The sequence below is a fragment of the Eumetopias jubatus genome, unplaced genomic scaffold (assembly GCF_037043125.1).
Source record: "Eumetopias jubatus isolate StellerSeaLion01/CBP00866 unplaced genomic scaffold, mEumJub1_p1.0 scaffold_9, whole genome shotgun sequence".
Lineage (NCBI taxonomy): Eukaryota > Metazoa > Chordata > Mammalia > Carnivora > Otariidae > Eumetopias > Eumetopias jubatus.
The window spans coordinates 108,882,556-108,898,789 of NW_028274815.1; the positions used below are offsets into that span (position 1 = coordinate 108,882,556).

At 45.0% G+C, this 16,234-nt stretch overlaps 1 protein-coding gene across 2 annotated transcripts in view; it reads left to right on the plus strand.

The window, feature by feature from the left end:
* Nucleotides 1-5,729, plus strand: part of FERMT1 (FERM domain containing kindlin 1) — a 29,193-nt gene extending 23,464 nt beyond the window's left edge. For both annotated transcript variants that reach the window (XM_028112994.2, XM_088026251.1), the window contains exons 12-15: nt 1,081-1,302; nt 1,899-2,023; nt 3,321-3,462; nt 5,556-5,729. In XM_028112994.2, coding sequence (XP_027968795.2) covers nt 1,081-1,302; nt 1,899-2,023; nt 3,321-3,462; nt 5,556-5,729 — 663 coding nt within the window. The remainder of the gene's footprint in view (nt 1-1,080; nt 1,303-1,898; nt 2,024-3,320; nt 3,463-5,555) is intronic.
* The last annotated feature ends 10,505 nt before the right edge of the window (nt 5,730-16,234 follow it).

Below are 16,234 nucleotides of genomic sequence, written 5' to 3' on the forward strand. Positions count from 1 at the left end.
AGAGAGGAATTACAAACATGGCAGACCTCCTAAAGCTTGGGCCGGCAAGTAGTACACTGTTATTTCCACCCACATTCCATTGGCTAAAGCAAGTCCATGGTGGGGCTCAAAGTCAAGAGGTGGGAAATTACACTCTGGCTCCAGTGAGACAGACTGTAAAATCCCACGGCAAAAACTGTGGATACCAGGAGGATGAAGACTGAGGTCAGTAATTCAGTGCACCACAATGACTATTGCTCTGAAGAATTCCTCTCTTCGGCTGCATCCCCTCAGCTTCTAGCACTGTGCCTCTTGGCTCCCTGAGGTAAAAAATAAACACAAGGGGCAGGGGCGCCTGGGTGGCTCAGTCGTTAAGCGTCCGCCTTCGGCTCAGGTCATGATCCCAGGGTCCTGGGACCGAGCCCCACATCGGGCTTTCTGCTCCGTGGGAAGCCTGCTTCTCCCTCTCCCACTCCCCCTGCTTGTGTTCCCTCTCTCCCTGTGTCTCTCTCTGTCAAATAAATAAATAAAATCTTAAAAAAAAAAATGAACACAAACGTTCAAGAGCAATAGAGGCCACCACTGACTGGTTCAGAGCCCATCAGTGGACCTGATTCCTCCCTTGGGATTAGAATCTTTACTAAGGATAGGCCAGGGTAGACATAGTATGGGAAATCAGTTCATGATCTTTTTCCTCCCTTCCTTCTGTCATAGAGATCAGACATGATATGAACATGGAAATAGGTATCAAGGAAGGCAGTCAGGTAGCTTGGGTTTTCACCTGTCTGTCCTCCATGGTGCTCCTGTGTCCTTGGTTCATCTTTCAATGCAAAGTTCTCTGCATGGAATGGATCACAACTGACATTCCTATTCTCTAGCCCCTTAGCATAGAGAAACTCAACCCAGGACTCAAGAGCTCTTGGTGAGTGTTAAATTAGGTGATTGACAGCCACTCAGAATATGTGGCACTTCACATCTTTCTTTGCTTGGTAGGTGACAGTTTCGTGTATTGTAGAGATGAAAAGCCCACATCCTGTTCTGTTCCCAGCAGGGTGGCTTTGCACTTGAATTTGTGTCTCAGCCCTCTGATGTTTGCTGCAGGAGAATCAGTATGCCCAGTGGATGGCTGCCTGCATCCTGGCATCGAAGGGCAAAACCATGGCAGACAGCTCCTATCAGCCAGAGGTCCTCAACATCCTTTCATTTCTGAGGATGAAAAACCGGAACTCAGCATCTCAGGTGGCTTCCAGTCTTGAAACCATGGACATGAACCCTGAATGTTTTGTGTCACCTCGGTGTGCAAAAAAACACAAGTCAAAGCAGGTACTGCTAATCTTGTTGGAGCAATTATTTCAGTAAACTCTATTTTCTGGGGTAAAATGAGGAATTAAAATGATCGAGGCCATCATGAAAAATCGGCTGATGGGGATTTTTGACTATGGACTCAGTATTAGACGATGTTAAGAAATTACTGTTCCTTTTGTTAGCGCTGACTGCCGCTAACTGCACATGGCAGTAGTCCCAGATTTCATTAAAATTATTAAATCCCACAAATTAAAAATGTAAATTATGCTTCCATTAGAGGGGGTTAAAAGTTACACAGATAAACTGATATAAGAGGAACCATTGTCCACGGACACCATACATATTCCAGAAAGAGGGACCCAGAACTCTCCATCTCCATGAACCTTAGAGTTTAGGTGTTTGCTGATGTTGTTCCTTCTTCTCCTCAGTGATTTATGTGTTTTATAGAAGGACAGAGAGGAACAGAGGATGAATGAATGGGAATGAATTGTCTTTGTAGAGTTGCAGTTGGGCCTTGCATTTATTTTTCTCACTGGGGATCTGAGCTAAAGGGATGATTACAGAACAGTTAAGTGTATGCCAAGGACGGTTCAACGTTTTCCACTTCTGCTTAGCTGGCAGCCCGGATTCTAGAAGCCCACCAGAATGTGGCCCAGATGCCGCTGGTCGAAGCCAAGCTGCGGTTCATCCAGGCCTGGCAATCTCTACCTGAATTTGGCCTCACCTACTACCTTGTCAGGTGATCACAGTGTTCACTTGCCTCTCTCACTTCCTATTTGTTTCTAAGTGCCTTTCTTGGAGCCCAGTTTATTCCCAGTCTAGAATGTAGAACTCTTTTTAATTTTAGAATACTGTCCTCTCGGGCGCCTGGCTGGCTTAGTCAGTTAAGCATCTGCCTTCGGCTCAGGTCATGATCCCAGGGTCCTGGGATCGAGCCCCACATAGGGGCTCCCTGCTCAGCGAAGAGTCTGCTTCTCCCTCTCCCTCTGCCCCTCCCTGCAGCTTGCGCGCTCTCTCTCTCTATCTCAAATAAGTAAATAAAATCTTTAAAAAAATAATAAAGAACACAGTCCTCTCACAAATGGCCCAAACACATTGGCTGCTCGTAATGATCTTCCACACCTTCTCTTCACAGTACTTCCCTGGGCTCCCTGCTTCTCCCTTTGTTCCCCTAAGTTTTCAAGTTGGCTGCTAGAGTGATCCTTTTAAGACCTGAGTCAAACCATAGCAGGCGTCTGCCCAGAACCATCTGAAGGCCTCCTGGCTCACGCAGGGTATAAGCCAAATCCTTACAATGGCCCTGTACGACCTTAGCTCTGGGATTTCACATCCTCTGCCCCTCCTTTATGGTGCCCAGCCACCCTGGCCTCCTGGCAGGTCCTGGAGCATGCCCCCAAAAAAAGGAAAAAAAGAAAAAGAAAGCTGCAGCCTTCCACTGGCCGTGCCCTCTCCCTACAGCTCTTTCCCCGGATACCCATGGGGCTCATTCCTCACAGACATCTTTAATCAAATGTCCTTTCCCGCTGCAGTCTTCCCTGACTCGCTTTTTAAAACTGTAACCACCCCATTGCCAGTATTCCCTGTCCCCCTTCTACGCTTTATTTTCCTTCATGATCCTTATCTGCCATATATGTTTCACTTACTCATGACCCTCTTCCCGGCTAGAATACAAGCTCCATGAAGTTAGACATTTTCTATCCAATTAGGTCACTAATGTATTCCCTGTGCCTAGAAGGGTGCCTGGCATACACAGCTGATTTTAAATTCATTGACTTGACCCTCTCTCACTTTGCTTTCCTCTGATGTCAGTTTCACATAAAGATGTCTGCAGGACAGCCTCAATTCTCTCCATTCTTCATATTCCCTTCCTATCACAGTAAAAAATCCATTCTGTAGAAAAGTTAATCCCTCGCTGTCCATTCTTTGGATATCATTTAGAAATGTTCCTATTATCTTCAAGAGATTGTAGTAAGAATGACCATCATATTATAGGAAGCAGTTGCCTCTTTTAATTCATATTAAATTTTTTTTTTTAGATTTAAAGGAAGCAAGAAAGATGATATTCTGGGAGTTTCATATAATAGGTTGATTAGAATCGATGCAGCCACTGGGATTCCAATTACAACATGGAGATTCACAAATATGAAACAGTGGAACGTCAACTGGGAAATCCGACAGGTACACTAAAAGTTTTCTGTATATTCAGTGTTGAGGCTATAAATGTGTGTTCCATCAGAGTTGTAGATTACTCTGTTCATATATGTAGAACTCAGAAACCACAAGCGTGTGCCAGTTGTCTGCTAAACTAATCATAGGCAGTTCTGGGCAGTTCACTAACAAGTACAGGCCAAATCGTTTTGAATTAACACCACAAGTTGGCTTAGCCTCCATCTGGAGTTTCCATACAGACTCTAAAACTGCTGAGCAGTTTGATTAGTTTCCTTCAGCTCAGCATAGGATTATGTAAGATGCTGATAACTGCTTAGCAGAAATTGTCTGAGATGGGGCTGTCATCCAAAATGATTCCAAAAAGGCTTCATCTGACTGGCTGCCAAGAGGTCTAACCTGTCGAGGACTCAGAGGCTCAACTGCCCACCTGGAGAGCATTCCAGTCCCCAAAGGGAAAAACTGCTAGAGAAGCAAGGGACATGAGCAGGGATGACTGAGGAAAGCTTTGCCTCCTGAGTTAAGGAGCCCCCAAAACCTCTGTCTCCCATCAATTGCAGTTGCACCCCAGGGGGCTAAGGTCAAGCCAGGTCTATAGCATGGGAAATTCTAGATCAAGTCAGAGGCACCTTAGCATCCAGCTGATTTAAAACACTCTGATGGGCTGCCTGGGTGGCTCAGTTGGTTAAGTGACTGCCTTCGGCTCAGGTCATGATCCTGGAGTCCCGGGATCGAGTCCTGCATCAGGCTCCCTGCTCAGCAGGGAGTCTGCTTCTCCCTCTGACCCCCCCCCATGCTCTCTCTATCTCATTCTCTCTCTCAAATAAATAAAATCTTTAAAAAAAATTCTGATGTTGCTGATCTAGAATTCTCATTTCTCCTTCGTTTTCTCATTTTTCCGGTAGAAAGCCTAGAGGGATGGGAGGAGACTCACACCTTTTTTTAAAGAACTGTGGATTCCTCTCAGCAGGGCTGTTAACCATGGAGGCACTCATTTATAGAATAAAAGTTTGAGGGCGCCTGGGTGGCTCAGTTGGTTAAGCGACTGCCTTCGGCTCAGGTCATGATCCTGGAGTCCTGGGATCGAGGCCCACATCGGGCTCCCTGCTCAGCAGGGTGTCTGCTTCTCCCTCTGACCCTCTTCCCTCTCGTGCTCTCTATCTTTCATTCTCTCTCTCTCTCGAATAAATAAAAATAAAATCTTTAAAAAAAAAAAAAGAATAAAAGTTTGAGATTCGGTGACCTCTCAGGCAGTGGCTCTAAAACCTTGTTGCATATCAGCATCACCTGGGAGCTTTAACACCCTGCTGCCCGGACCACACCGCAGACCCATCAAATCCCAGTCTCTGGGAGTGGGAGCCTGGCAGCAGCTTTTAAAGGTCCACCGGTGATTCCAATGGGCAACCAAGGTTGAGAACCAGTGAAATCTGTTTCTTTCAGTGTTTAGAGTTTATGACTTTCAGCTGGGAAGGGGTGCAGGGCTGTTGGGTGTACGAAAATTCAGGTGAGCCTTTTAGTCTCCATTAAAGAGTCTGCAAAGCTCCCTGCCCCTTGACAGAGAGAGTGCTTAGGAAGTTCTTAATGTCTAAACATGAGCGACCAAAAAGAACCATGTGTGTTGGGAGCTGGAATGTTTTGCCAGGTGTGCAGCATAGTTGAGACCACAAGAGGGCGCACAGAGAGCAAAGACTTGTTGACTGTAAGCGTTTAATGGAAGTGGTGATTGGGGTTTTTTTTTGGTTGGGTGGGGTTTTTGTGGATTTGGCGGGGAGGAGGGGAGGGAAATCATCTATAAGCCACCTAAGCAGTCCTCAGCTCTGGGGTCATCACAAGGCAGTTTTTGTCTTTTTTTTTAAGATTTTATTTATTTGACAGAGAGAGAGAGACAGTGAGAGTGAACACAAGCAGGGGGAGTGGGAGAGGGAGAAGCAGGCTTCCCGCTGAGCAGGAGCCCAATGTGGGGCTCCATCCCAGGACTGCGGGATCATGACCTGAGCGGAAGGCAGACGCTTAACGACTGAGCCACCCACATGTCCCTTTCACAAGGCAGTTTTTTCCTCATTTTCCTTGAAATGTTTAAGCTTACCTGTGCCTTCCTCTTCTAGGTGGCAATCGAATTTGACCAGAACGTCTCCATCGCGTTCACCTGCCTGAGTGCGGATTGCAAGATCGTGCATGAATACATCGGGGGCTACATTTTCTTGTCCACTCGGTCTAAGGACCAGAATGAGACCCTTGATGAGGACCTGTTCCACAAGCTGACTGGTGGTCAGGAATGAAGCAAAACCGACCTGCCTACACACAGAGGGGGAGCCAAGGATGGTCCTTCCTGGACAGATGGGATCCTTGGCTTGCACGGTGTGTACACTGCAGACTGACAGCACATACTCACCACTGGTCACTCACACGAGGATCCGCATCCCATTTCAGACACACTGCCTAGCATATCCTGTTCCTTTCTTTACCTTGTCCTACCAGTGATGGAAGGGGCCTCAGCTGCCTTTTCTGTAAAATGGGTGGGTGGGAAACGGGCTAGTAGACAAAGATTGCGCTGTGGCCCAGCGTGGAGCTACAGTTCTGTGACTTGCAGACCCTGCAGGTCTATGGCTAGAAGTCACCAGAATGCTTCTCTGCTTTGTTGCTAAGTCAGCGAAAGACAGAAAGGTCGAAAGCACAGGTAGCCAGGGATGGATCTTATTCCATAACTCAGGTATAAAAAGTACTTTGTCTTTCCTAACAGAACCTCTTTTAGCTCCTATCTTGTGAAAATGGCAGAGGGAGTCCCCACACACATATAGACTTTCTCCCTATAGGTCAAGGCCTGGGGGTGGCGAGGGGAGAGGTGGAGTTACCTGGTGCTGGTTGGTGACAAGGGGTCAGAGCAGTGAGCTTCCAGGTCATCAGTTCACAGTGACTTCCACGGAGGTGACTACTGCCCCATCTGGCCTTGGACTTTGGTCCCGCTCAGGTTACTTCTACCACTTGCAAGGCCTATTCCGTTCCTGAGGGTCCCTCGCCATCTTTAAGTCTTTCCGGATGACAGGGGTGACACAGAGGTATGGGGAAAGCCATTCCTCAACGACGCTGCAGGTCTCAACTGCTGTTCCTCTAAGCTGGGGCTCAGGAAAATGGGTCCAGTTCTCTCTGTTTATAAAAACCACCTCCCCACGTCGGGACTTACTATGGGGTCTCCCTCCCAGCTGGTCAGAGAGAGAAGGACAAGCCCATTCTCAAAGACCACCAAGTTCAAGGGCTGATGGCTTCCCCCCACCTGGCTTCTGTGTACATTTCGTCAATCAGGAGCCAATAACAGACTTCTGTTTTCTCTGCTTTTCGCTCTGTCATCTCTGCCTCAAGACATGGGCATGAGCCAGGTAATCACTGCCTCAGTTGTCATTTTCTGCTTTGGTTTGTCAGCTTTGGGAGGAGTGGGTTTTGAGAAGGAAAGAAGTGATATCCGGGGCAGAGGGAAATATCAGATGGTATTTTAATTATGTTTTTATGAATGTTCTGCTGCCACAGAAAGGGCTTGGGCTGCAAGGGTAAAGCAGAGGCTCCATTTCCATTTTGAAATTCTTCTAGGATGCAAAACTCTGGGGGCCTGGCCCGAGCTCAGATGCCCCAAAGTATCACCTGTTGCTTTCTTTTGAGACCAGAGATCTTCCACAGCTCTAGGAGACACATTAGGACAGCCTTGTCTAGGGAACCCCCAGGCCCTGAGCTGGAAGCTGTTACTAGAAATTCCTCTTTCAGCCTCTCCTTAGGGGTGAAGGTTCATGAAACTCCCCAGGCACCAGGTGAACTTCCGAGGCCTCGCTTAAAGCTTGGACGTGGTTTAGGCACTTGGCAGATCTGGTCCACGTCATAAAGAACTTAGTTTGAAATGTTTTGTATAGAAACTAGTGCGGAGCATACTGTTCAACTTGGTGTTGGTCATTTCTGTATAGTCTTGGGCTCTATAATTTTAGAACCTAAGTCAGGCCTTTAAGAGTATGTCAGGCCCGGGGCACCTGGGTGGCTCAGTCGTTAAGGGTCTGCCTTCAGCTCAGGTCATGATCCCAGAGTCCTGGGATCGAGCCCTGCATCAGGCTCCCTGCTCTGTGGGAAGCCTGCTTCTCCCTCTCCCTCTGCCTCTCTCCCCAGATTGTACTCTCTCTCTCTCAAATAAATAAATAAAATCTTAAAAAAAAAAAAAAGGGGGCGCCTGGGTGGCTCAGATGGTTGAGCATCTGCCTTCGGCTCAGGTCATGGTCCCAGAGTCCTGGGATCGAGTCCCGCATTGGGCTCCCTGCTCCTTGGGAGCCTGCTTCTCCCTCTGCCTCTCTCTCTCTCTCTCTCTCTCTCTCTCTGTCTTTCATGAATAAATTAAAAAATCTTTAAAAAAAAAAAGAAAAGCACGTCAGGCCCTACATGAAACTAGTGCTCCTGGATGTCACATTTGACCTGTCTGCTGCCCAGTATAGCTCTACATCATTTACCAAAGCTAGACCTTTAGTGTGACCCTCATCCTTAGCTTTTCATGGTTGTCTGACATTTCCATGAAAACATTCAAAGGAGTTGACTGGTTTTAACCAAACTTTCTGGGGAACATTTCTTCCCTGACCTCACTGCCATATCCCAAAGGAATAAACAAGTGTGATAAGAAAACTTTAAATGCTGCTATTCCAAAAAGCAACTTAAGGACTTCTTTTCACATTGGGTGCAAAAGGTCATCTGACTCCCTGTGATGAAATTTTAAATTAATGTGTGCCTTTCAGCCTCATATGCTTTCTTATCTACACTAGATGGGGAAATCTGCATTTATTATTATTTTATAGGACTTTTTTAAATAAACGCTTTATATGGATTTGAGTATGGTCTGGTTGCGTCCTCTCCACTCTGCTCACTCTAAAAAGGTGAATATTTTCTTCCCCATGAAAAAGGAATGCGGGGCGCCTGGGTGGCTCAGTCGGTTAAGCGACTGCCTTCGGCTCGGGTCATGATCCTGGAGTCCTGGGGTCGAGTGCCGCATGGGGCTCCCTGCTCAGCAGGGAGTCTGCTGCTCCCTCTGACCTTCTTCCCTCTCATGCTCTCTCTCTACCATTCTCTCTCTCTCTCAATAAATAAATAAAAATCTTTATAAAGAAAAAGGAATGCAACTTTCAGGTTTAAGGCATACTTTCCCTCACAATTCCAAGATCCGAGCCCATTCTTCCCAGTGAGATTGACTTAGAAACCTCACTTCACCGTTGGCCTCAACTCCTTTCCCACTGAAAGTCCCTAGATTTCCTGACATCATGAGCTCTTTTTTCCTAGGTCTACCTTTTGGAAAAAGCACCAGAAATCAAAGAACTATCCAGAGGCGGGAGAGCATTGGAGGGCCTCTTGATTTGAGGGACGAATGTCCAGGACGGTTCTTTGATTTAGTGGTAGAGGGTCCGTAACAGATAGTGACATGCAGTTTATAGATGTCCCTTCACAATTCTCACATCAACCCATTGGCGGACAGGAACGGCTTGCCTTCTTATTTCACAAGGGAGAAAACAGGCTCAGAAGGTGAAGCACTTGCCTAAGGTCACACCACCAGTAAGCAGCAGAACCAGAATTCAAAGCCAGGTTCGTCTTACTAACACCATCCAAAGACACACATTGTTGGCATTTTGGGTTGTGTTGTGTCTTTCCAGCCTTTATACCATCTCGTATACTGGTTTTTGTTTTTGTATTTTAATATGACATCTATTAAGTCATTCCATATTCATGGAAATTGACTAATTGATGAGAGATTCACTGAGCAAAAAAAAAGCTATTTAAGTGCTGGCTGAATGCAAAGTATGGGGCTATGATCCTGCCCAAAGACAACTTAAAACTTCTGATGTGGAATATGATGCCTCCTCTTTTAAAACATTTTTTTTCCTATCTTCACCCATTTCCTCCACCCTCCATCTCCCACGTCTGGCAACCATCAATCTGTTCTATTTCTAGGAGTTTGTTTCTTTTAGATTTCACATATAAGTAAGATTATACAGTATTTGTCTTTTTCTGCCTGACTTATTTCACTTAGCATAATGCCCTCAAGGTCCATCCATGTTGTTGCAAATGGCAGGATTTCCCTCTTTTTTATGGCTGAATAATATTCCACTGTGTACATATACATATGTATTTTATCTTTATCCATTTACCCATCAATAGACAGGTTGTTTCCATATTTTGGCTGTTGTAAATAATGTTGCAATGAACATGGGGATGCAGATATGTCTTCAAAACAGTGATTGCATTAGCCTGGTCAAAAAAGGAAACCAGAAGGGGACCTGGGTGACTCAGTTAAGCATCCAACTCCTGGTTTCAGCTCAGGTCATGATCTTAGGGTTGTGGGATTGACACCCCCATCAGGTTCCACACTCAGCATAGAGTCTGCTTGGGATTCTCTCTCTCCCTCTGCCTGCCCCAACCCCGCCCCCCATGTGACCTCTAAAATAAATAAATCTTTACCAAAAAAAAGGAAGTGGTGCTTGGATGGCTCAGGCAGTTAAGCATCTGCCTTCTGCTCAGGTCATTAACGCCGGGGTCTGCCCCCCCACTCATGCTTGCTCACTCTCTCTCAAATAAAATCTTAAAAAAAAAAAAAAAAAAGGAAAGTGAAACAACAATAGCAGAGGAAAATCCAAGCCCCTATCTGAGAGTGTATGTCTCCTCATCTGTAGAACAAGCATTTGGATTGTGTGGTTTCTTACAGCCCTTTGTACCCCAGCATTCTTTGGTTGTGGGCCCTTTTCCCCCACAATCAGGTTGAGGTACATCCCCTCCTCCTATGCACCATGCACATGCTTTTCTTCCGAAACTCTGCATCACTCTGCCACCACTGGCCCATTATCTGAGTCAGGACACATAGTTCTAGAACTCGAATTTCAGAGCAGGTTGACCGGCTGCCATGACAGTCAAGCCCCAGGGGCAAAATAGATACCAGGAGGCTAAACGGTTGTGCCAACCGACGTGAGAGCAAGTCAAATCTTGCTTCTGCACCCCCTCCCAAAGAATATTCTCAACAATGATAGGGCTATTATTACATGGCTTAAAGAATTAGAATGCCAACATGTATTAAGGGCTATCACTTGTGCTTCCCATGAGTCCTTTCAATTCAACTTCTAGATGCAATAGGTGTTGTCAACCTCATTGCACAATGAGGAAATGTGAAGTGGTTGCTGGTAAATGTTTAATACTCTGTGTGTAAGGGTCAGCAGGGGGAGACCTGATTCGCTGATTTTCCACCATAGCTGGCATGGTATCAGTGAACACAATTGGGAAGACATCCGAACACCCAGCCCTCTGACAGGGACAAGCCAGCTCTACCACATACCAGATCTGTTGTGGACAGAGAAGTCAAGCAGCTTGGCAAGGTCACCCAGCTAGAGTGTGGGAAGCCAGGATTTGAACCCAGACCTTCTGACTTGAGCTGTGCCCTTTAGTACTGCTCTTGATAATTCCGTGTGAATGGCGAGGCCCTCTTGAGCCAAGAGCCCTAGATTGTCTTTATTTCTGATAATCCCCTTGAGGTGATGTCGCCCCCGCAACCTATTCTTGTAAGGCCTACAAAACTCCATAGACATTTTGTCCTTCATTTACATTATACCAGATTTCAAATGTCAAAATAGTGAAAATTTCTACTAAAAAATCTTCAGACTCCAACTGCTGGCCCACTTGTCCAATATGACATTTGATTGCAAATCTGGGTCAGAGGTGGCGTTCAGGAGTTGGGGAAAGAGTTCTGCCTTCTTCTCAGCAGAGAAAACACCAACCCATGACCGGAGACAACCCCCTCCACCCCCATCCCCACAAATGGTTGGCCCTGGTCCCGCCATTGCATATAAGCAATTAATGCTAATTCCACCAGAGAGAGGCGACTTTCCCTCAGGGACTGAGCTCTGCTTTTAGAGGCCAAGAGAAATGTTTTTATTCTGACATTTTCCTCCCTTTATAAATGGTTCTTTCAATCAGGCAGACATCAGAAGAGCAAATGGGCAGCCAAACACTTGGCAAGAAGCTGTTCAATAATCCATTCCTTATAACCTAAGCAAAGTTCATTCTAGGACAAGTGGCTACAAATGCTAACGTGCTTGGGGGTAGGTAATATACACAGGCGCATTCAGTCGGCTATGAGACCACAGGCATGTGGGAGGCATACCCTGCCTAGTACTGACATATCTTAACATATATGAATACATAGCTAATATATCTGAGAACCTAATGTTGGCTATGGGCCTACAGTCGTCAAGCCATGCTAGGTTTCAGCCAACTGTATTTCAACCAATTCACTTAAAAACACATATACAGGGGCACCTGGGTGGCTCAGTTGGTGGAGCGTCTGCCTTTGGCTCAGGTCATGATCCCGGGGTCCTGGGATTGAGCCCCGCCCTAGGCTCCCTGCTCAGTGGGGAGCCTGCTTCTCCCTCTCCCTGCTTGTGCTCTGTCTCGCTATCTCTGCCTCTCTCTCTCTCACATAAATGAATGAAATCTTTAAAATAGATAAATAATAAAAATAAAAGCACATGTATACACAAACACACACATATATACTATATTTTTATATTATATAAGCCATGTAGCTTATATAATATATAGTTGATATAACTTATTACATTTATTGTATATGTATGTACTAGTTACATATATTATGTACATTATATATAATAATATATAATATTTTATATTTATATTTTATATATTTATATGATTATAACTAATTATATATAACATTATATATTAAATACATATTAACAATAATATGTAAATACATCTAATTATAAATATATATGTTTCTATCAGTTAAAATTGCTTAGCTACAAGAGACAGAAAATTGAAAATAATAGTGGCTCAAACAAAAGAGGCTTTTCTTCCTTCCACTGGAAATTCCAAAGGCAAACCCAGGCCAATAAAGCGTTATATACCATGTCAAGGACCCATGTCCTTTCATCTTTCCCATCCCCTGAGCACAACTTCTATTCACGAAGTCATCTCATGATCCAACACGGCTGCTTTAGCTCCAGGCATTATGTTACATGGCTTCAATGAACTACAAGGGAGGTTGAAATATTTGGCCTTTATTCAAAGTCACCATAGGCTCAACTAAAAATCAGAGTTCCTTTACTGATAAAAAGGGTGAGAACAGACACTAAGAAACAAGTAGCTCCCTCTGCCATAAGCACCTGCCGTGTGCTAGGTACTACGCTAGCTGCTAAGGATAATATAATCTAGCAAGAGACAGACATCTGAGCAAATAATGCTGTAATGTTATATAACAGGCATTATTCTTGATATGTTAAAAAGATACATGACAGGGCGCCTGGGTGGCTCAGTCGTTAAGCGTCTGCCTTCGGCTCAGGTCATGATCCCAGGGTCCTGGGATCGAGTCCCACATCGGGCTCCCTGCTCGGCAGGAAGCCTGCTTCTCCCTCTCCCACACCCCCTGCTTGTGTTCCTGCTCTCGCTATCTCTCTCTCTGTCAAATAAATAAATAAAAATCTTTAAAAATAAAAAAAAAAAAGATACATGAGAGGGGCACCTGGGTGGCTCAGTTGGTTAAGCATCTGCCTTTGGCTCAGGTCATGATCCCAGGGTCCCAGGATCAAGCCCCACGTCAGGCTCTCTGCTCAGCAGGAAGCCTGCTTCTCTCTCTCCCACTCCCCTTGCTTGTGCTCTCTCTCTCTCTCTCAAACGAATAAATAAAATCTTTAAAAAAAAAAAAAAAAAGATAGGGTGCCCGGGTGGCTCAGTCGGTTAAGCGACTGCCTTCGGCTCAGGTCATGATCCCGGAGTCCCGGGATCGAGTTCCGCATCGGGCTCCCTGCTCAGCGAGGAACCTGCTACTCCCTCTGACCGTCCCCCCTCTCATGTACACTCTCTCTCTCTCTCATTCTCGCTCTCACAAATAAATAAATAAATCTTTAAAATAAATTTAAAAAAAAGACATATGAGAACAAAAGGAAGGGAGTAGTTTTGTTAGAGTCAAGAGCAAAGGAGGAAGGATTTCCCAGAGAAAGGGATATTTAGACTTGGTTTTGAAGGATGAGTAAGAGTTTTCTGAGTAGGGAGAAGGACAGGAATAAGGTCAAGCTTGGAAGAGAGGTCATCAGTAGCGAGAGAGCCAGTGACAGTTCCTATCTATGGGGTGCCATGATCAGACTTGCGTTTTAGGAATGTAAGTCTGGCAGCTGATGGAGAATGGATGGAGGAGGGTCACACCGGAAGCTGATGGGTCAGTTCAGAGGCTGCCTCTGATAGCCAAATTAAAAGACCCCGAAGACCAGAGCTAAGCCAGTGGAAAGAGGTAGGGAGAACTGAGAGCCGTTTCAGAAGTAAAATCAGCACACCGCGATTGTGGCCAACACTATCATTGACCTACCAACACAATTTTCCCTTCTTCCTTGCTAACAGGACCTTTTGGCTAAACCAATGTGTCCAGCCCCAGTGATGGATCTTAATGGTCTACACCAGTTGTGACAATCCTTGTCCCCAACTTCTGTTTCCTGTGCAGGTAGGAGTGGCCATGGTCCAGTTCTAACCAAATGAGGCCCAAGGGAAAGTATGCTGTGGAGATTTCTGGGGAAGTTTTTTCTATCCTGAGAGAAGGGAGATGCAGCTGGCTTCACCTTCACCCTTTCCCGTTCTGCCTGCCCTGAATGTCTGGATATGATGCCTGTGGTTACAGCAATTATCTTGCAACCAGAAGGCAACAAGTTTGAGGATAAAGGAAATGCACTGAAGATGGGAGAGCCTAAAAACAGAAGAAGTCTGTGTCATCGTGGAGTGGCTGAAGGGATACCAACAGCTGCCTAATTGTGGACTCTGTTATACAAGAAAAATAAACAGATGTGTTTAAGCCACTATTAAGTGGGTTTTCTGTAACTTGCTGCTGAATATATTCCTGATTGGGGTGAATAGTAAAGAACTGAATTTGTAGAGTATTGGAGAAGAGGGTCAAGCTTGACCTATAGTGGATGGAAATCCAACTGGTAAATAAATATAAGGATACCGGAGAGAGGGGATGTCAGTGGACACAGCTAATAAGTTTGGTTTGGGGGACCCTAAGATCTCAAGGTCTCCTAACACGGTATGATTTTATAAAGTTATGTGTGTGGACCCTTTGCAATGGTGCTGCTTTAAACATCCTCAGAGCTCCCCTTTGGAAATTCTCAGCAAAGGCTGGTTCACCTTATTTGGGATATCCTTACTGCTGACGAATCTCCATTACTTTCATAGGGGTTCAATTTTTGGAAATATCCAACACTAAATAGGGTGAGTTATGAGATTGTGACTAATAAAATGTTTTGGTGAACAACTGAACAAACAAAAGTAACCCTGGTGGTTGTTTTGTGTGTGTGTGTGAAAAACTCATTCTGAAAGCAATTCCAGAACAAGAATTACAAAAATATTTTCAACACTTGAAAGCATCACTTGCAAAATGACATCATCTACCACGTAACTCTGCTCAAGACCAACCCTCGCCAGATAATTTTTTTAAATCACTCTCGGAAGTTGATGGTTCAAATATCTTCTTCAAGTAAAATAAACAGGTATTTTCCATGTTATCAATTGCCCATAAAAAAGGAAATGATCTCAGAGTTCTAATCTTGGGTTCTTTCTCAGACTTACCTTATGAAATTAATGCCAGTTCCTCCAGAAACAAAATGGAAATATAATATCATGTGGCTCCTGCCTAAAAGAATTGGTCAGCAACTTCCTAGAATTTAGAGTATCTCAAATAGGTTCCAAAGACACGCAGCGTAATTAATAATCACCAAAAAAGTAATTCTGTTATCAATATATTGTTAAGGATTAATAATCATGTACTTACAATCTATACTATTTTCGGTGATGACAAAAAGCCATCACTGTTAAAATCTGCCTTTTGAAAGAATACTTCACATTCCAAGTCTCTGAAATTACTATTTTGTACCTTTTCTTCTCAACCCGCCTCAATACCTTCCCTCAGCTGATGATTTGTAACATAATGACCTATACGTTATTGAGCACAGTGATGTCATCAGATGGGAAGAGCCTCATCTTTTCTCTCTTCATCTGTCCTCACAATGTCTTTCTTCCCTCCTGCCCCAGTTGGAAAAGTGCCCAATCCCCAGCCTTCTGAGTATTGTCCCCTCATGACCTCCAAAGGACTCGATTCCTGCAGTCTTTCTTCTCTCTTCGGCGTCCTTGACCTCTCCCTGGCTCCTGCTACATCCCCATCCAGACTGCAAACATGTTTTCTACCTGTGGGGCTTTTAAAACATAGCTACAAATTCTCTGAGTGTCCTCCCATCAAGAGATGGGATCTATGTCCCTTCCCCTTAAATCTGAGTAGGCTTGTGGCTGGATTGGCCAGTAGAGTACAGCAAAAGTAATGCTTTGTGTCTTCTAACTGTAGGTCATAAAAGGCCATGTACCTTCTGTTTTGTTCACAGGATACTCCCTCTTGGAGGCCTGAGGCCACCGTGCTAGGGAGGACACATGTAGGCACTCCAATTGACAGTCTCAGCAGAGCCCAGCCCCTAGTCAGCCCCACCCAGGTGCCAGACCCATGACAAAAGCCATCTCGAAGCCTCAAAACCAGCCCATTCAACAGCTGAATACTACCGGTGACTCCAGCCAATGCAGGTGCAACAAAAGAAACATCCAACCACACTATGACCAAGTTCCTGACCCTCAAAAATCATGGAATAGAATATAATAACTGTTGCTTTAAGCCACTAAGTTTTGGGGAGTGGGTACTTATTGGATAGCTGTAGATAACTACAACCATATTTCCCACCTTAGA